Consider the following 20,667-nt stretch of genomic DNA (forward strand, 5'->3'; position numbering starts at 1 on the left):
GAATGGATGAGAACACAACGTTCCAAAGAAGAGATTCTGTGCTAGAAGAGAATGGAACACTCAAGGAAGAAAAGAAAATTCTCACGAATGCTTCATGCTCCCAAACAACTGAAGAACATGGGTTCAATAAAACAAGCGCTCACAGATGAACTAATGGATAACAGATTAAAAGGATGTTGGAAACCTAACAAAATGAAATGAGGGTCAAAACAACTTGACAACAGGCCAGGCGCGGTGGCTCACGCCTGTAATCCCAGCACTTTGGGAGGCTGAGGCAGGTGGATCATGAAGTCAGGAGATCGAGACCATCCTGGCTAACAGGGTGAAACCTTGTCTCTACTAAAAATACAAAAAAATTAGCTGGGCGTGGTGGCGGGTGCCTGTAGTCCCAGCTACTTGGGAGGCTGAGGCAGGAGAATGGCATGAACCTGGGAGGCAGAGGTTTCAGTGAGCTGAGATTGTACCACTGCACTCTAGCCTGTGCAACAGAGCGAGACTCTGTCTCAAAAAAAAAAAAAAAAAAAACTTGACAACAAAATTAGTAGATAAGTTAAAAGCAGCAAGGTATAGAATATACTGCTGCAAACCAAATTATTAACTCAAAAGAGTTATGAGCTGAATGGAGAACATAGATGAAAAAGATAACAAAAAACAGAAATGAAAAGCAGATAACAGCTATCCAACATAAAGTATCCTTGAAGTGGAAAAGTTAAATGAAATGTAAAATGCATCAAAAAATACAATACATACACAGAATGATGCAAGAAAATTTCCTAAAGTGATTAAAGAAACCAATCTGCACACTGCAAGTGTACCATGTTCCAAAAAATGTAACACACTATGCTCACAGTAGTTACAGATGCTAATCAAGTTACTAAACTTCAATGATAAAGACAGAGTTGTGTGCACAAAAAAACTCATTATATGCAAAGAAAAAAAAAACAATCGGTACTGCCTGAGATTTCTCCTATTGGCCTATCAAATACAGGAAGGCCCTAGAACAACAGCCACCAACCTCTAGACAGGGATGTCCAATCTTTTGGCTTCCCTAGGCCACACTGGAAGAAGAAGAGTTATTTTGGGCCACATATAAATACACTAACATTAACAATAGCGGATAAGCTTAAAAAAAAAAAAATCACAAAAAAATTTCTTTTTTTCTTTTTTCTTGACATGGAGTCTGACTCTATCGTCCAGGCTGGAGTGTAATGGCATGATCTCGGCTCACTATAACCTCCCTCCTGGGCTCAAGCGATTCTCCTGCCTCAGCTTCCTGAGTAGCTGAGATTACAGGCGCCCACAACCACTCCTGGCTAATTTCTGTACTTTTAATAGAGACGGGGTTTCCCCATGTTGGCCAAGTTGGTCTTGAACTCCTGACCTCAGGTGATCCGCCCACCTCAGCCTCCCAAGGTGCTGGGATTACAGGAGTGAGCCACCATGCCCGGCTGAATTTCATCATGTTTTAAGAAAGTTTACTAATTTGTATTGGGCTGCATTCAAAGCCCTCCTAGGCTGCATGCAACCAGCAGGCCGCAGGTTGGACAAGCTTGCTCTAGAGCATAGCCTCAAACTATCACCCAGCCAAGGTGTCACTCAAGTCCGGAAACAAGGGCAAACACTGGCAAATGGGAAAAACATTCAGAAAATAGGACACTGACATTATTGAGGGAAGAAAACAGGAGTCCAGCCAAATAAGAGAGAAAATATTCTGGACTGGGGCCGGATGCAGTGGCTCACACCTGTAATCTCAGCACTCTGGGTGGCCAAGGCAGGCAGATCACCTGAGGTCAGGAGTTTGAGACCAGCCTGACCAATAGGTTAAAAAAAAACCCTGTCTCTACTAAAAATACAAAATATTTGCTGAGCGTGGTGACGCATGCTTGTAATCCCAGCTACTTGGGAAGCTGAGGCAGGAGAATCACTTGAACCCAGGAGGTGGAGGTTGCAGTGAGCTGAGATTATAGCATTGCACTCCAGCCTGGGCAACAAAAGCAAGACTCTGCCTCAAAAAAAAAAAAAAAAAATTCCAGATTGGGAAATCTATACCTGAGTAAAAGCATTAAATCAATGTATAAGTGAGAACTGAGCTAAACAATAAAGTAAGGTTACATGACAGAATGGAAAGTGCAATGTAAAACTAATAATAAAACTTTTTTAAATGAGAGATTGGGAAAGCAGGGAGGAGAATAAGAATGCTGGCACCCTTGACTCAGAGGGTGGGGAGCCAGTGAACACTATCAGACTTCAAACATTGTTTTTCAAAAGCCACAATTCTAACCTTTTAATGCTTTCAAAAATCTCTTCCCTTAACCTTACTTGAACCTTTTAGAAAATAATCTCTTTTGTACTAAAGAAACATTTATTTGAAGTTTAACATTTCTTTGGTTTCATTTCAGTTTATTTCCTTTTATTGAAATCAACTGACATACAAGTTGCATTTTTATAAAAGTCCTTCTGTCCATCTTCTCAACTATCCCTGTGTGTCTAATTGTCTTAGAAAGTTATCTGGGCTGATGCTCACCTCATGAAACTAGAGGTTACCTTGGGTGGCTGGGATTTGGGGAGATAGATACCTTCTTTGTATTTTTCAGTTAGCTGATTTATTTGACACACACTCTCTCTCTGTTTTTTTTTTTTTCTTTTGAGACAGAGTCTCACTCTGTCGCCCAGGCTGGAGTGCAGTGGCATAATCTCGGCTCACTACAACCTCCTCCTCACTGCAATTCTCCTGCCTCAGCCTCCTGAGTAGCTGGGATTATAGGCACCCGCCAACATGCCCGGCTAATTTGTGTATTTTTAGTAGAGACGGGGTTTCACCATCTTGGCCAGGCTGGTCTTGAACTCCTGACCTCATGATCCACCCGCCTGGGCCTCCCAAAGTGTTGGGATTACAGGCGTGAGCCACCACACCCAGTCTCTCTTTTTTAAGAAACGGGCTCTCCCTCTATCACCCAGGCTGGAGGGCAGTGGCACCATCATAGCTCACTGCAGCCTCGAACTCGGGTTCAAGTGATCCTCAGCCATCCTAGTAATTGAGACTACAGGTACACACCAGCACGCCCAGCTAATTTTTAAATTTTTTGCAGAGATGCATGTCTCACTTTGTCACCCAGGCTGGCCTTGAACTCCTGGCTTCCAGTGATCCTCCCTCCTCAGCCTCCCAAAGTGCTGTGATTACAGGCATGAGCCACCATTCCCAGCCTGATCGATTTCTTTCTACTGAGCATGCATCATCTTTATCATTTTATGCAAATACAGAATGATCTGTCTTAATTATAAAACAAAACAAACTGAAAAAAAAAAAAAAACATGCCAAGATGTTAACAGTGATTAGTATTGGATCCATGGGATATGAATGTGAATTCACTTCACATTTTCTTGTATTTTCGAGGGAAAAGAATTCCAATGTTGGCCAGGCATGGTGGCTCACGCCTGTAATCCCAGCAACTCTGGAAGGCCAAGGCAGGCTGATCACTGAAGGCCAGGAGTTCAAGACCACCACCCTGGCCCACATAGTGAGACTCCATCTCAATAAAATAAAATTTAATTTAATTTTTTTTAATTTAAACGTAGAACATGTAGAGGTGATTTTGAAAGTTTAAGTTAACTAATAAGGTGCTATGAGAAGACAGAAAACTAAAAAACCACCATGTATATATGCAGAAAGAAGATTAGCTGTGGATAAAGGGTTGCAGGTGATTATTTTTTCCTTCTTTCTTATCCACTTTTTCATTTCTGGAAGATGAGCATTTATTACTTGTGTTTAAAAAAAAAAAAAGATGTTTTGGTTTTGTTTTTTAATAAAAGGGTCTTCTCAAGAAGTGATGACTCCTGGCCCAAGAGGAACCTGAGTAGTTAGACAGAGCACCAGGTAATGCCTGTGATAGGAACAGAAACCCCAGAGGGAGAAAATGAGCAGGTGGTTTCCACCTTCTCTCAGCGCCCAGCTGTCCAGTGACTCATTCTCTCAGTGCAAAGGTGGAACAAGAGGTCAAGACTGCCCTAGGTCAGAAACAGCTCTCAGAATCTGCCCACACCATCACAATAGGAGAAGACTGCCCTGAGTCAGACACAGCCCTCAGAATCTGCCCACACCATTATGTGTATGCATCCAGGAGCACATTTGTTAAGTCAGAAACAAGATTAAGAAGAAAATGGCTCGATTCGTTATCAACAATATACGAGCACCATGAAACACACCAATCGAAAGCCTGGCATGCCCAAGCTATGCTGCCCAAGATTACAGCCTTTATGTGCTTTCGATGGTTTAAAAAAAAAAAAAAAAAAAAAAAAGATGGGAGGGGAAAGCAAGGGTTGAGAGGGAGGGGCGGAAAGGAGAGGGGAGGAGAAGAAGGGGAGAGGAAGGAAGAGGAGGGCAGGGGACAGGAGGGAAGGAGAGGGAAGGGGAAGGAAGGGGAGTGGAGGGGAGGGGAGTTAAGTTCCTGAAAGCAGATGAGGGAGTTATCCAAAGGGGTTACCTTCAAGCTTCACCAACATGCAGATACTCAGCATGCTTACACCTTAAGGTTTGGAACATTCCAACTGGAACAAAACTCACCAGTGGCTATGGCCCAGTAAACGTCTGATCCATTCAGTAACTCACCACATGCTATGGGAGAATAAACCTGGGAGCCGGGAACTTGAAGCAGAATTCGAAATGGAGCAACCCGTGCATTGGAATCCAACACTGCATCCAGAGCGCCGACCAGGCGACCTTCAAAAGAAAAGAGAAGAAAGTGCACCTGTGAGCACGGGGCTGGCCAGCTCCTCATGCGTGTGAGGCATGTGGTCGCTGTCTGGACTCCATGCTGGGGTGGCAGAGACAGTTTCACATCCAGTTCTTCGACTCACCTCACAAAGCCTGAGCTCCATGGAGCCAAGGGCTCTGTCTGCATCTGCAGCAGGACCTGCCCCGACAGGCACTCAGTACTCATTTGCTGAATCAATGAAGAGGTGAACGAAGGGCCCTGAACCAGTCACCCAGCCTAGCTAAGGCGCTAAGTCCTAGTACATAAATAAGCAGGGGCTCTGGACTCAAGACTGCCTGATGCAAACCCTGGCTCCACCACTTTCCATCTGTGGGGCCTTAGGCAAATCACTTAACTTGTCTGTGCCCTGGATTCCTTGTTGGTGAAATAAAATAAGCACAGTCTACCTACTTCATAGGGTAATTGGGATAATTAAATGAGTTAAAGTATCCAAGATTCAAAGTGCTTAAACTATTGCAAGCCCATAAAAAGTACTCTATGTCACCCATTATTATTATTTTATCATCATTATCCTCCTCTCCAATATGGTAGAATAATCCCTGCCTGCTCCAGGGTACTGTGAGATGTAAATAAGAAAACCGGCCGGGAGGGGTGGCTCATGCCTGTAATCCCAGCACTTTGGGAGGCCAAGGCGGGAGGATCACTTGAGGTCAGGAGTTCGAGACACCAGCCTGGCCAACATGGTGAAACCCCATCTCTACTAAAATTACAAAAAATTAGCTGGGCGTGGTGGCAGGCACCTGTGAGGCCGAGGCAAGAGAATCGTTTGATCCCAGGAGGTGGAGGCTGCAACAAGCTGAGATTGCACCATTGCACTCCAGCCTGGGCAACAAGAGCGAAACTCCATCTCAGAAAAAGAAAAAGAAAAGAAAAGAAAACCTATCAAAGTCTTTTACAGACCATAAAGCACAAAATGGGAGCACAGGATTTGCATTTTCCTGTAATGAGTGGCATCAGAAATCAATGGCAGGTAAAACAACAACAACAACAACAACAAAACAAACAAAAAAGGCATCCCAAGCTGGGTATGGTAGCTCATGCCTGTAATCCCAGCACTTTGAGAGTCTGAGGCAGATGATCGCTTCAGCCTAGGAGTTTGAGACCAGGCTGGGCAATACAGTGAGATCTCATCTCTACAGAAAATTAAAGAATTAGCTGGGCATGGTGGCGAGTGCCTGTATTCCCAGCTACTCAGGAGGCTGAGGCGGGAGGATGGCTTCAGTTTCGGAGTTCGAGGCTGCAGTGAGCAGTGATGATGCCACTGTGCCCTACCCTGGGAGACAGAGCAGGACCTCAGTTTCAAAAAAAAAAAAAAGGGCATCTTGATCCTTGATTGCCTGGGAATCTAGATGGCTAAGATGGCTGAGAAGATTAGGTCTTCAATTTACTTCACACATTACCCTTAACTAATAGGCCCTGAATAAGGGCCACAGCTGCCTGAGCAATTACTATGTCTATTTTTATACAGTTTAACATTACCTCAAGTGTAAAGAAAAACTGAATCACTGGGGGCAAGTTACTTACATAACACCCCGTCATATATTTAGTACAAACACAGTATCCTCCTATATAACCACAGTACAACCATCAAATTCAGAACATTAATATTGATATGGCCCTGCCATCTAATCATAAGACCCATTCAAATGTTGCCAAATGTCCCAATAATGCCCTTTTGCTGCAATGGATCCAGTTCAGAATCACATTCAGTTGTGAAGTCTCTTTGGACTACGTGGGTCTGGAGAAGTCTTTCACTGACTTTCATGACCTTGACACTTTTGAAGCTTTATAGGCCAGTTTTTCTTGTAGCATGTCCCAAAGTCAGGGTTTGTCTGAGGCCTGGTCATTATTAGATTCAGGTTATATATTTTTGGCAAGAATCACAGAAGTGATGCTGTGTTCTTTTCACCACATCTTATCAGGTGGCAGATGACCTCTACTTGTCCCATTCTTGGTAATGTTCGCTTTCATCACTTGACTCAAATTGGGGCTGCCAGGCTCCTGCACTATAAAATTATTCCTTTTTACTTTGTAATTAACGAGTATTCTGTGGAGAAGTATTCTGAAGCCATGCAAATTTCCTGCTCCTCACCAAATATTTCATTATTCTCTTACTTATATCAGTATGGCCTCATGTTTTCCTCCTTTTTTCAATGGGTTATAATCTATTACTATCATATATTTTGATGCTCTGATTGTCCCAGGTTTGGCCAGTGGGAACCCCTTCAAGCAGGCTTTTGTGTCCTTCGGATGTGTCCCCATCGTTCTTCATATTTCCCGGGACAACAAAATATTCCAACTTCATCTTGTACTTTCACTACTCTGGCCCTGGAATCAGCCACCATTTCTCCAAGAAACTCTGGTTTCTTTAGTGACTAATGGTATTTAAAAGCCAGTACGGGGAAGCCAGGTGTGCTCATTGCTAATGGGGTGCCTCCAGGTCCCCTCAGTGTACAGAGCCAGGAAATATACGTCTGTACATGTATATGTGTGTACAGCTGACCCTTGAACAACACGAGTTTGAACTGCATGGGTCCACTAATATGTGGAGTGTCTTCTGCCTCTGCCACCCCAAGACAGCAAGGCCAACCCCTCCTCCTCTTCAGACTACTCAACATGAAGATGATGATGAGGATGAAGACCTTTATGATGATCCCTTCCACTTAATGAATAGTAAATATATTTTCTCTTCATTATAATTTTCTTAACCTTTTCTCTACTTTCTTTACTGTAAGAACACAGTATATAATACACATAGCACACAAAAATGTGTTAACCAACTGTTTTATCAGTAAGGCTTCTAGTTAACAGTAAGTTATTAGTAGTTAAATTTTTAGGGATCAAAAGTTGTATGTGAGGACTTTTGACTGCACGGGGGTTGGCAACCCTAGCCCCAGCACTGTTCCAAGGCCAACTGTATACGCATTTACATACTTACATACACACACACATATATACGTATTTGTTGACACATTTACATCTATTTGCATTTTCATATATATCTACATAGAGAAAAAAGAGTTCACACCAACACCTCCAACTGCAATCCAATACCACAGAGTTCTCATTTCTTTCCATATTTGTAACTCCTTTTCCAACACCAAGTAAACTGGCTTCCATTATTCTCAAAAAAAAAAAAAAAATTTAGCCAGGTGTGGTGGTACACGCCTGTAATCCTAGCTACTCAGGAGGCTGAGGCAGGAGAATCACTTGAACCCAGGTGGCAGAGGTTGCAGTGAGCCAAGATCACGCCACTGCACTTCAGCCTGGGCAACAGAGCAAGACTCCATCTCAGGAAAAAAAAGAAACAGAGGGTCACTCTATCGCCCAGGCTGGAGTGCGGTGGCACAATTCCGGTTCACTGCAACCTCCGCCTCCCAGGTTCAAGCGATCCTCCTGCCTCAGCATCCCGAGTAGCTGAGATTACAGGCACCTGCCACCACGCCTGGCTAATTTTTGTATTTTAGTACACTATGTTAGCCACGCTGGTCTTGAACTCTTGACCTCAGGCAATTCACCTATGCGGCCTCCCAAAGTGCTGGGATTACAGGCATGAGCCACCACTCCTGGGTGATTCTCAAAATACTTATCTGATCAGTCTTCCTATTGCTACCAATATCCCCTTCCCAGCAGAGGCCCCCTTCACGCCATCCAGGCTATAACACACCCCACCCCTACAATCTCCTTAATCTGCCCACTCAATAACCCTCAGAAAAGAAGGAAGAGCACTGGGCTTTTCTAGCAAATACTCCTAAGGCTGCTCAGAATTCCTGCCCCCTTCCTAGTTTGCTCCTAAGTTCCAGATAACAAAGGAGGCCGGAAACCTGTCTACTGGATAAAGGGGCTGCCACTTTAATACAGAATCTTAGCCATACCTCAGGAGAGCTCAGTGATTAGGAACATCAGGTTGGGGACAGGGTTAAAGCTGCAGTTGCAGGGGATTGATAAAACAACCTTTGCCTGTCAAGGACTGGGACAGTAGGTGGTGATAAGGAAGCTGATGAAGATTAGAAAGGGGCTAAAGACCCCCAATCATCCCACACCCCCACATGCTTGGCACTTTCAACTACATTAAGAGATCTGCTGTAGAGCCCACATCTAGTCTGATAAAAAGAAAAACCGGAGGGACTTTGGACAACATCAAATGAAAGCAGCAGGGAGGGTGTGCAGCCACAATACGGAAGTAGTGACTTTTTAACTGGAAAGAGTGGAAATTTTTCTCCACAAGACTCAGGTGCTTTTGCAAAGGTCAAGACATTTTATGTCAAGACCAACCCAGCCCCTTCAACTGGTGGGAAAGTGGACAGAGCAGCCATCAGAAAGCCACAGGGGTGCTTCCGGTTTCAGCTCCAACATGCAAAGAGCTTGGAAGTTATCACTCCCATATGTACAACAAGGACAAGGTGAACAAATTGAAAAGCCACGACTTTTCTTAGACTAATCAGAGAACAAAGGGCATAGGTTAAACCACAATTCAAAATGTAGACAGAGATGGAAGAATACAGAGACAGCCAAGATGGGCTTCCCTGGAGCAGTTTATAGCTTCTGCTGGAGGCATAAATCATAGGAATATTTAAATGGTGATTTCTGGCAACTTGCTGGAGGCTGAGTTGTAAGAAGAGTAAGTAAGAAACTCCTGAAAGCCACAGTCTCTAGGGTACCCCACAACTTTCATAGGTTTTAACACCAGGAACCCCACCAGGTTCTCACCGTGAAGAGCCAGGGAAGATCCTCTTTGGCCCTCTCAGGGCAAAGGGAAAAGTAATCATTGTTCAACATCCTCAGGCCGTTCTCCATTAATAAAGGCCAACTCACCAGAGAAGTATTTTCTAGAGCCTTTTCCACCCTCCCTGGCCCATGCAAAAAGGGCATTTCTCATTAACTAGAGAAAGTCTTCTCTAGTCAGTAAGCAAGCTAACTCCATCTAGCTTTCTTGTCTCATTAGGGGTGTAAGGGTAGGAGGAACAGAAATCACTTGTGAAGGTCACACCCAGGGACACAAGCCCATGGAAGACTGAGATTTATGCTATGATTATAGAACTCTTCCCCTCCCCCATACCTGACCACCACACCAACAGGCTCCAGTATAACGACAGTAATGACAGCTGGAAGTATGGCAAGACTCAGACTCTACTTGAGAAAGGGTTCTTTTTTTGTTGTTTTAAATTTTTTTATGTCTTAGTTTTTTGTAGAAATGGGGATCTCTCTCTGTTGCCCAGGCTGGTCTCGAACTCCTAGGCTCAGACAATTCTCCCCCCTTGACGTGTCGTAGTGCTGAGATCACAGGCGTGAGCCACAGTGCTCAGCCAAGGAGTTCTTAAAGAAGCCCAAAGACAAATGCAGAGACCATAACAAGGACACCTGAGGAATCTGAACGCTCTGTCACCTACAACTACAGTGAAGATGAAACACAGCCCAAGTCTGAGCCAGAATAACACAAAACTCATACTTCAGGACTATTTTCTCAGTTCCTATTACCCAAAATATTACGTCCGGCTTTTGACCAAAAAAAAAAAAAAAAACAAACCTATAATGCACGCTAAAACAAAGTCTGAAGAGGTAAAGTAAGCATCAGAATGAAACTCATATGACACAACCTTGGAATTATCAGACAGAATTTAAAATAACTGCAATAAATAAGGGCTGTAATGAAGAAGGTAAACAATATGCAAGAACAGATGGGTAAACAGAGAGATGGAAACTCTGAGGAATAATTAATAAGAAATCCTAGACGTGAAAAGAAAATCAAGGAAAAATGAAGACTGCCTTTGATGGGCTCATCAGTAGCCTGGACATAGTCAAGGAAAAAAATCAGTGGGCTAGAAGATAAGTCAATAGAAACTTCCCAAACTGAAAAGCAAAGTGAGAGAGGGGGGGAGAGAGAGAGAGAGAGAGAGAGAGAGAGCACAAGGGATAGAACATCCAGCAACTGTGGAACAATTCCAAAAAGTATAAGATGTATGTAACTGGAATAATAGGAGAAGAGATAGTAATCATTTGAAGTGATAATGGCCAGGGATTTTCCAAAATTAATGACAGACACCAAACAACAGATCCAAAAAGAACAGAGAACACTAAGCAAAATAAATGTAAAAAAAACTGGTAAATCATATTCAAATTGCAGAAATGAAAGATGAAGAGAATATTCTAAAAGAAGCCATAGGGGAAAAAAACAGCTTGAGGAACAAAGATAAGAATTACTGCAGACTTCTCATTTTAAAAAGCATGCAAACAAAAGAGTGGGGTGAAATATTTCAAATGTTTAAAGGAAAAAAAACCTAGAATTCTATATCCAGTGAAATTATCCTTCAAAATTGAAGAAATAACGGCTTCCTTAAACAAAAACTGAGAAAATAATTTCCAGCAGATCTAATTAGCAAAAAATGTTAAATGAAATTATTCAGAGAGAAAGAAAATGACATAGGTCAGCAATCGAAATTTATATGAAGAAAGGAAATGTGTCTGAGAATAAAGGTAAAATAAAATATTTTATTTTTCTTATTCTCCATAGATCAAAAAGATAATCGTCTAAAGTAATAATAGAATGTACTGGGTGATTACAGCACATGGATAAGTGACATGAACAATAGTAAAGTCATAAAAATGGCAGAGAAGACTTGGAAATACTCTGTTATTTAAAAAAAAAAAAAAAATACACCTGCATTTAGACTGGGCGCAGTGGCACAAACCTGTAATCCCAGCACTTTGGGAATATCACTTCAGGCCAAGAATTTGAGACCAGCCTGGGCAACAAAGTGAAATCCCATCTCACTTTTCACATTTTTCACAAAAAATGTAAAAATTAGCCAGGCATAATTGCATGCACCTGTAGTCCCAGCTACTTAAAAGGTTGAGGTGAGAAGATTGCATTAGCCCAAGAGTTCGAGGCCGCAGTGAGCTATGCTTGATCACACTGCTGTACTCCAGCCTGGATGACACAGTGAGACCTTGTCTCAAAAAAATAAATAGAGCCTGCATTCAATGTGAAACAGTATAGTATTGTTTGAAGGTTGATGTAGATTAATTTAGAATTTATATTGTAAACCTTAAGACAACTACTATAAATTTTTTTAAGGAAGTATAGTTGACATGCTAAAGATAGCAAATAGAATCATTTACTTAATTAAATCAATTAGAACCAGAGAAGGCAGAAAAAGAGAGGTTTTAAAAAAAATAAAGAACAAAGCGATTAATAAAAAAGAGATGGTGGCTCACATCTGTAATCCCAATACTTTGGGAGGCTGAAGCGGGCGGATTACCTGAGGTCAGGAGTTCAAGACCAGCTTGACCAACATGGTGAAACCTCGTTTCTACTAAAAATACAAAATTAGCCAGGTGTGGTGGCGGGGGCTACTCAGGAGGCTGAGGCAGGAGAATCGCTTGAAACCATGGGGTGGATGTTGCAGTGAGCTGAGATCATGCCATTGCTTTCTAGCCTGGGCAATAAGAGTGAAACTGCGTCTCAAAAAAAAAAAAAAAGAGAGACTTAGACTGCCAAACAATAGTGGGAGATTATAACACCCTACAGTCAGTATTAGATCAACAAGACAGAAAATTAACAAGGATATTCAGGATTTGAACTCAGGTCTGAACCAAGCGGACCTAGTAGACATCTACCCCAAATCAACAGTGTATACATTCTTCTCAGTGCCACATGGCACTTATTCTAAAACTGACCACATAATTGGAAGTAAAACACTCCCCAGCAAATACAAAAGAACTAAAATCATAACAAACAGTCTCTCAGGCCACAGTGCAATCAAACTAGAACTCAGGATTAAGAAACTCAACCAAAACCACACAATTTCATGGAAATTGAACAATCTGTTCCTGAAAGACTCCTGGGTGAATTATGAAATTATGGCAGAAATCAAGTTCTTTGAAACCAATGAGAACAAAAAGACAATGTACCAGAATCTCTGGGACACAGCTAAAGCAGTGTTAAGAGGGAAATTTATAGCACTTAATCCTCACATCAGAAAGCTAGAAAGATCTCAAATCAACACCCTAACATCACAATTAAAAGAGCTAGAGAAGCAAGGCAAAACTAATCCAAAAGCTAGCAGAAGACAAGAAATAACTAAGATCAGAGAAGAACTGGAGGAGACAGACATGAAAAACCATCGAAAAAAAAAATCTATAAATCCAGAAGATGGTTTTTTGAAAAAATTAACAAAATAGACCACTAGCTAGACTAATAAAGAAGAGAGACAAGAATCAAATAGGCACAATAAAAAATGATAAAGGGGATATCACCACTGACCCCACAAAAATACAAACTGCCATCAGAGAATACTATAAATAGTTCTACACAAATAAACTAGAAAATCTAGAAGAAATGGATAAATTCCTGGACGCATACCATCTACCAAGACTAAACCAGGAAGAAGTCGAATCCCTGAATAGACCAATAACAAGCTCTGAAATTGAGGCAGTAATTAATAGCCCATCAACCAAAAAAAGCCCAGGACCAGATGGATTCACAGCTGAATTCTATCAGAAATACAAAGAGGAGCTTGTACCATTCCTTCTGAAACTATTCCAAACAATTGAAAAGGAGGGACTCCTCCCTAACTCATTTTACGAAGCCAGCATCACCCTGATACCAAAACCAGGAAGAGACACAACAAAAGAAAGAAAACTTCAGACCAATATCCCTGATGAGCATTGATGTGAAAATCCTCAATAACATACTGGCAAACCAAATCCAGCAGCACAGCAAAAAACATATCCACCATGATCAAGTCAGGTTCATCCCTGGGATCCAAGGCTGGTTCAACATATGCAAATCAATAAACATAATCTATCACATGAACAGAACCAAAGACAAAAACCACATGATTATCTCAATGGATGCAGAAAAGGCCTTTAATAAAATTCAACATCCCTTCATGTTAAAAACTCTCAATAAACTAGGTATTGATGGAACATAACTCAAAATAATAAGAGCTATTTATGACAAACCCACAGCCAATATTGCATTGAATGGGCAAAAGCTGGTAGCATTTCCATTGAAAACCAGTATAAGACAAGGATGCCCTCTCTCACCACTCCTATTCAACATAGTATTGGAAGTTCTGGCCAGGGCAATCAGACAAGAGAAAGAAATAAAGGGTATTCAAATAGAAGAGAGGAAATCAAGTTGTCTCTGTTTACAGATGACATAATTTTATATTTAGAAAACCCCATCATCTCAGCCCAAAACTTTATTGAACTGAGAGGTAACATCAGCAAAGTCTCAGGATACAAAAATCAATGTGCAAAAATGACAAGCATTCCTATACATCAACAACAGACAAGCAGAGAGCCAAATCATGAATGAACTCCCACTCACTATCACTACAAAGAGAATAAAATACCTAGGAATACAGCTAACAAGGGATGTGAAGAGTCTCTTCAAAGAGAACTACAAACCACTGCTCAAGGAAACGAGAGAGGACACAAACAAATGGAAAAACATTCCATCCTCATGGATAGGAAGAATCAATATTGTGAAAATGGCTGTACTGCCCCGAGAAATTCACAGATTCAATGCTATTCCCAACAAACTACCATTGACATTCTTCACAGAATTAGAAAAAACTATTTTAAATTTCATATGGAATCAAAGAAGACCCCATATATCCAAGACAATCCTAAATAAAAAGAACAAAGCTGAAAATACTACTAAAAATTTATTTATTTTTAGTACACACTACCTGATCTCAAACTATACTACAAGGCTACAGTAACTAAAACAGCATGGTACTGGTACCAAAACAGGCATACAGACCAATGCAGCAGAACAGAGACCTCAGAAATAACACCACATGTCTACAACCATCTGATCTTCAACAAACCTGACAAAAACAAGCAATCGGGAAAGGATCTCCTACTCAGTAAATGGTACTGGGAAAACTGGCTAGCCACATGAAGAAAACTGAAACTGGACCCCTTCCTTACACCTAATACAAAAATTAACTCAAGGTGGATTAAAGACTAAAATGTAAAACCCAAAACCATAAAAACCCTAGAAGAAAACCTAGGCAATACAATCCAGGACATAGACATGGGCACAGACTTTTCATGACTAAAACTCCAAAAGCAACTGCAACAAAAGCCAAAATTGACAGATGTGATCTAATTAAACTAAAGATCTTCTGCACAGCAAAAGAAATTAGTATCAGAGTGAAGAGGCAACCTACAGAATGGGAGAAAATTTTTGCAATCTACTCATCTGACAAAGATCCAATATCCAGAATTTACAAGGAACTTAAACATATTTACAAGAAAAAGCTAAATAACTTCATCAAAAACTGGGTAAAGGATATAAACAGATACTTCTCAAAAGAAGATATTTACGCAGCCAACAAACATGAAAAAAAGCTCAACATCACCGATCATCAGAGAAATGCAAATCAAAATCACAATGAGATACCATCTCATGCCAGTCAGAATGGCAATTATTAAAAAGTCAGGAAAAAATAGACGCTGGCGAGGCTGTGGAGAAATAGGAATGCTTTTACACTGTTGGTGGAAATGTAAATTACTTCAACCACTGTGGAAGACAGTATGGCAATTCCTCAAGGATCTAGAATCAGAAATACCATTTGACCCAGAAATCCCATTACTGGGTATATACCCAAAGGAATATCAATCATTCTACTATAAAGATACATACACATGTATGTTTATTGCAGCACTATTTACAACAGCAAAGACATGGAAACAACCCAAATGCCCATCAATGATAGACTGGATAAAGAAAATGTGATACATATACACTATGGAATACTATGCAGCCATAAAAAGGAATGAGATCATGTCCTTTGCAGGGATAGATGAAGCTGGAAGCCATGATCCTCAGCAAACTAATGCAGGAACACAAAACCAAACACCTCATGTTCTCACTCATAAGTGAGAGTTGAACAATGAGAACACATGGACACAGAGAGGGGAACAACACATACCAGAGCCTGTTGGGGGGTAGGGGGTGAGGGGAAGGAATTTAGACGATGGGTCAATAGGTACAGCAAACCACCATGGCACACATATACCTATGTAACAAACCTGTACATTCTGCACATGTATCCTGTTTTGTTGGTTTTTTTTTTAGAAGAGAAAGAGGAGGGGAGGGGAGGGGAGGGGAGGGGAGGGGAGGGGAGGGGAGGGGAGAGAAAGAGAAAAAGAAAGATGCAATGAACAGAAAACAGTTACAAACATAGTAGATATTAATCCAACTACATCAATAATCCCTTCAAGGGCCGGGTGCAGTGGCTCACGCCTGTAATCCCAGTACTTTGGGAGGCTGAGGCAGGCAGATCACCTGAGGTCAGGAGTTCAAGACCAGCTTGGCCAACATGGTGAAACCCCATCTCTACTAAGAATACAAAAATTAGCAAAGTGTGGTGGCGGGTGCCTGTAATCCCAGTTACTCAGGAGGCTGAGGCAGGAGAATTGCTTGAACCTGGGAGGCAGACATAGCAGTGAGCTGAGATCATGCCACTGTACTCCAGCTTAGGTGACAGAGTGAGATTCCATAAAACGTAGAAAAAAAAAAAAATCCCTTCAAGTATGAATGGTCTAAGTACACCAACTAAACGAGATTTTCAGAGTGGATTAAAAACAAAAAAAAATAAAAAACATGGCTCAACTGTATGTTGTCCACAAGAAACTCATCTAAGACTCACATAGGTTAAAAGTAAAGGAATGAAAAAAAGTAAAGGGATATGGAAAAAGATATACTATGTTAACATTAATCAAAAGAAAGCAGGAGTAGCTATATTAATTTTAGACAAATAGACTTCAAAACAGGAAATATTATCAGGAATAAAGAGGGGCATTACAGGCCAGGCACAATGGCTTACACCTGTAATCCCAGCACTTTGGGAGGCCAAGGTGGGAGGACTGCTTGAGGCCAGGAGTTCCAGACCAGCTGGGGCAACGTAGCAAAAAAAAAATAAATAATAAAAATAAAAACAAAAAAATACCAGGCTGAGATAGTTTCACTGGTGAATACTACCAAACCTTAAGAAAAAAGAAATGATAACAAATTTCCACAATCTATTCCAGAAAACAGAGCAGAGGGAACACTCGAATTCATTCTATTACAGTAAAGAGGGCAACGTTCCTGTAATATAGTAAAATCAAATAAAGATATTAAAATAAACTACAGACTAATAGCTCTCACGCAAAATGTTTCAACAAAATATGAGCAAATAGAAACCAAGAATGCATAAAATGAATGATACCATGATCAAATGGGACTTACTCCAGGTATGCAAGGATGGGTCAACATTGGAAATATCGATCAATATAATACATGACATCCACAGGCTAAAGAAGAAAAAAAATATGATCATATCAATTGATACACAAAAAATGTTGACAAAATCCAACATCCATTCATGATTTTAAAAAAAAATAAAAAAACAAAAAAAACTTGGAAGGGGGAAGCAGGAAATAACCAAAAAAAAAAACTAAGGATCAAGAACTTCTTTTTTTTTTTTTTCTTTTTTTGAGACAGAGTCTCACTCTGCTGCCTAGGCTGGAGTGCAGTGGCACTATCTCGGCTTACTGCAAGCTCCACCTCCCGGGTTCACGCCATTCTCCTGCTTCAGCCTCCCGAGTAGCTGGGATTACAGGCACCCGCCACCACGCCCGGCTAATTTTTTTGTATTTTTAGTAGAGACAGGGTTTCACCGTGTTAGCCAGGATGGTCTCGATCTCCTGACCTTGTTATCCGCCTGCCTCAGCCTCCCAAAGTGCTGGGATTACAGGCATGAGCCATCGCGCATGGCCAGAACTTCTTTAACTTGATAAAGAACATCTCCAGAAAAACTCCCCACAGTTAACATCATACTTAATGATGAGAAACTGGACATTTTCCCACTAAAATCAGGAACAAGACAAGAATGTCTTCTTACATCACTCCTATTCAACATCATACTAAAAGTTCTGGTTAATGCAGTAAGATAAAAAGTGAAAATAAAAGATATATATATATAGTGTGAGAGAGAGAAGAAAAAAACAAAACTTTGCTCACAGATGATATGCTTGTCTTTGTAGAAATATCTCAGAGAATCAGCAAGAAAATCTCAAGGAACTAATAAGCAAATAGAACAAGGCTGCAGGATTCAAGGTTAACATGACAACATCTCTCCTACATACCAGCAATTGGAACAACTGGAACTGGAACAACTGGAATTTGAACAACTAGAATTTGGAAAAAAAAAAAAAATTACCAATGACAACAGTAAAAAGTATTTTTGTTAGGCATAAGCCTAAACAAATATGCATAGGCTTTCTTTGTATCAAACTACAAAACTCTGATGAAAGAAATCAAAGAAGATCTAAATAAATATTCCACGTTCATGGTTTAGAAGATGTAATACTGCTAAGATGTAATTCCTCCCAATTTTATCTACAGATTCAATGCAATCCCAATAAAAATCCCACACACTATTTTGTAAATATTGACAACTGATTCTAAAGTTGATACAAAAATGTCAAGATATAGAGAAGCCAACACAATACTGGAGAAGAAGAACAAAGTTGGAGGACTCACACTATGCAATTTCAAGACTTGCTACAAAGTTACAGTAATCAAGACAGTGTGGCGGTACTGGTAATAGATTAGATATGTAAGTCAATACTTACTAAATACTTATCGTTGACTAAAAAGCAAAGGTAGTTCAGTGGAGAAGGATAGTCTTTTCAACAAATGGTGCTAAATCGCTAGACATCTGTACGCAAAGAAATGAACCCAGACACAGACCTTACATCTTTCACAAAAAGTAATTCAAAATGGCTCATAAACCTACATGTAAAACAGAAAACTATAAAACTTCTACAACACAGGCCAGGCGCGGTGGCTCATGCCTGTAATCCCAGCACTTTGGAAGGCCGAGGCGGGCAGATCACCTGAAGTCAGGCATTGAAGACCTGCCTGACCAATATGATGAAACCGTCTCTACTAAAAATACAAAAATTAGCCAGGCATGGTGGCATGCGCCTGTAATCCCAACTATTCAGGAGGCTGAATAGGAGGCTCAGGAGAAGAATTGCTTGAACCCGGGAGGTGGAGGTTGCAGTGAGCCGAGATCGCACCATTGCACTCCAGCCTGGGCAACAAGAGCAAAACTCTATCTCAAAAAAAAAAAAAAAAACTTCTACAACATAACATAAGAGAAGGCCTAGAGGACTAAGTATGGTGATGCCTCTGTAGAGATAACACCAGAAGCATGATCCATGGGGAAAAAATTGATGTTAGACTTTATTTTAAAATTTTTGCTCTGCAAAGGACACTTGAGTACCAAAAGACAAGCCACTGACTGAGAGAAAGTACTTGCAAAACACGTCTGATAAAGGACTTATATCCAAGATATACAAAGAATTCTTAAAACTCAACAATAAGAAAACAAATGACCGAATTAAAAATAGGCAAAAAATCTGAATAGATATCTCACCACAGAAGATATACAGATGACAAATAACATATGAAATGTTTTGCAACCACCCTGGTCAACATGGCAAAACCCTGTCTCTACTAAAAATACAAAAATCAGCTTGGCGTGGTGGCGCCTGCCTGTAATCCCAGTTACTCGGGAGGCTGAAGCAGGAGAATCACTTGAACCTGGGAGGCGGAGGTTGCAGTGAGCCTAGATCATGCCACTATACTCCAGCCTGGATGACAGACCAGACGCTGTCTCAAATTAAAAAAAAAAAAAATACATATATATATATATATATATATATATATATATATATATAGTTGTCCAACATCTTTTGTCACTAGGAAATTGTAAATTAAAACAAGATACCATTACATACTTAATAGAATGGCTAAAATCCAAATAACTGACAATACCAGTTGTGAGGATGCGTAGCAGCAGGGACTCATTCATTGCTGTTGGTAATACAAAATGCACAGCCACCTAGAAGATAACTTGATAGTTTTGTACAAAACTAAACACAGCCTTATCGTACGATCCCTGCAATCACACACCTAGGTATTTACCCAACTGATGTAAAAACATGTCTACAGAAAAACCTGCATATGAATGCTTATGGCAGCTTTATTCATAATTATCTAAAACTGGATGCAACCAAGATGTCCTTCAATAGGTGAATGGATAACCAAACTGTGGTTAGATCCATTCAGTAGAGTATTATTCTGTGATTAAAAAAAAAAAATCTATCAAGCCATGACTTTTCACAAACAGGAAACTTAAAAGCATATTGCTAAGGGAAAGAAGCCCTCCTAAGAAAGCTACATACTGTACGATTCCAATTATTCCAGAAAAAGGAAAAGGGAAAACTATAGCAAGGGTAGAAAGACAGGTGGTTGCTAGAGGGAAAAGGTTAAATTAGTCAAACATAGGGGAATTTTAGGGCAGTGAAAACTATTCTGTATAATATTGTGATTGTGGATGCATGACACTGTATGTTTGTCAAAACCCACAGAACTTTACAGGACAAAGAGTAAACCTTAATATTTGCAAGTTTTAAAAATAAATCCTTTAGGAGGTCAGGGGACCCCTGGATTTAATGCAGGATGTGACCCAGCAACCTGACTGTACTACACATGTTTGAAACAGCCTCAGTGCGAGGAGTGAGGGAAATAGGGGACAGCCCTAAGTAATTTTGGAAATAAGTGGAGTCTGTGGAAAGGACGGCAAAGAACCATACACAAGTACAGGACTCCATGGGCCACAGGTTAACAACTCTGAAACTACTACACGTGCACAGATGGTCCCCGACTAACAATGGTTCCACTTAACGGTTTTTTGGCTTTACAATGGTATGAAAGCAACACACATTCGGTAGAAACCATCCTTTGAATTTTGAACTTTCACCTTTTCCCAGGCTAGTGGTGCAAGGCACAGCACTCTCTCGTGATGCTGGGCAGCAGCTG

General features: G+C 40.7%; 1 protein-coding gene across 4 annotated transcripts in view; it reads right to left on the reverse strand.

The window, feature by feature from the left end:
- Positions 1-20,667, reverse strand: part of TBC1D8 (TBC1 domain family member 8) — a 145,081-nt gene that overhangs the window by 76,662 nt on the left and 47,752 nt on the right. For 2 of the 4 annotated variants that reach the window (XM_054474294.2, XM_063649238.1), the window contains exon 2: positions 4,607-4,717. In XM_054474294.2, coding sequence (XP_054330269.1) covers positions 4,607-4,717 — 111 coding nt within the window. Of the gene's footprint in view, positions 1-4,561; positions 4,718-20,667 lie in introns of all 4 variants that reach the window. The other 2 variants (XM_054474291.2, XM_054474313.2) reach the window with 1 other exon arrangement.

The sequence above is a fragment of the Pongo pygmaeus genome, chromosome 12 (assembly GCF_028885625.2).
Source record: "Pongo pygmaeus isolate AG05252 chromosome 12, NHGRI_mPonPyg2-v2.0_pri, whole genome shotgun sequence".
Classification (NCBI taxonomy): Eukaryota; Metazoa; Chordata; class Mammalia; order Primates; family Hominidae; genus Pongo; species Pongo pygmaeus.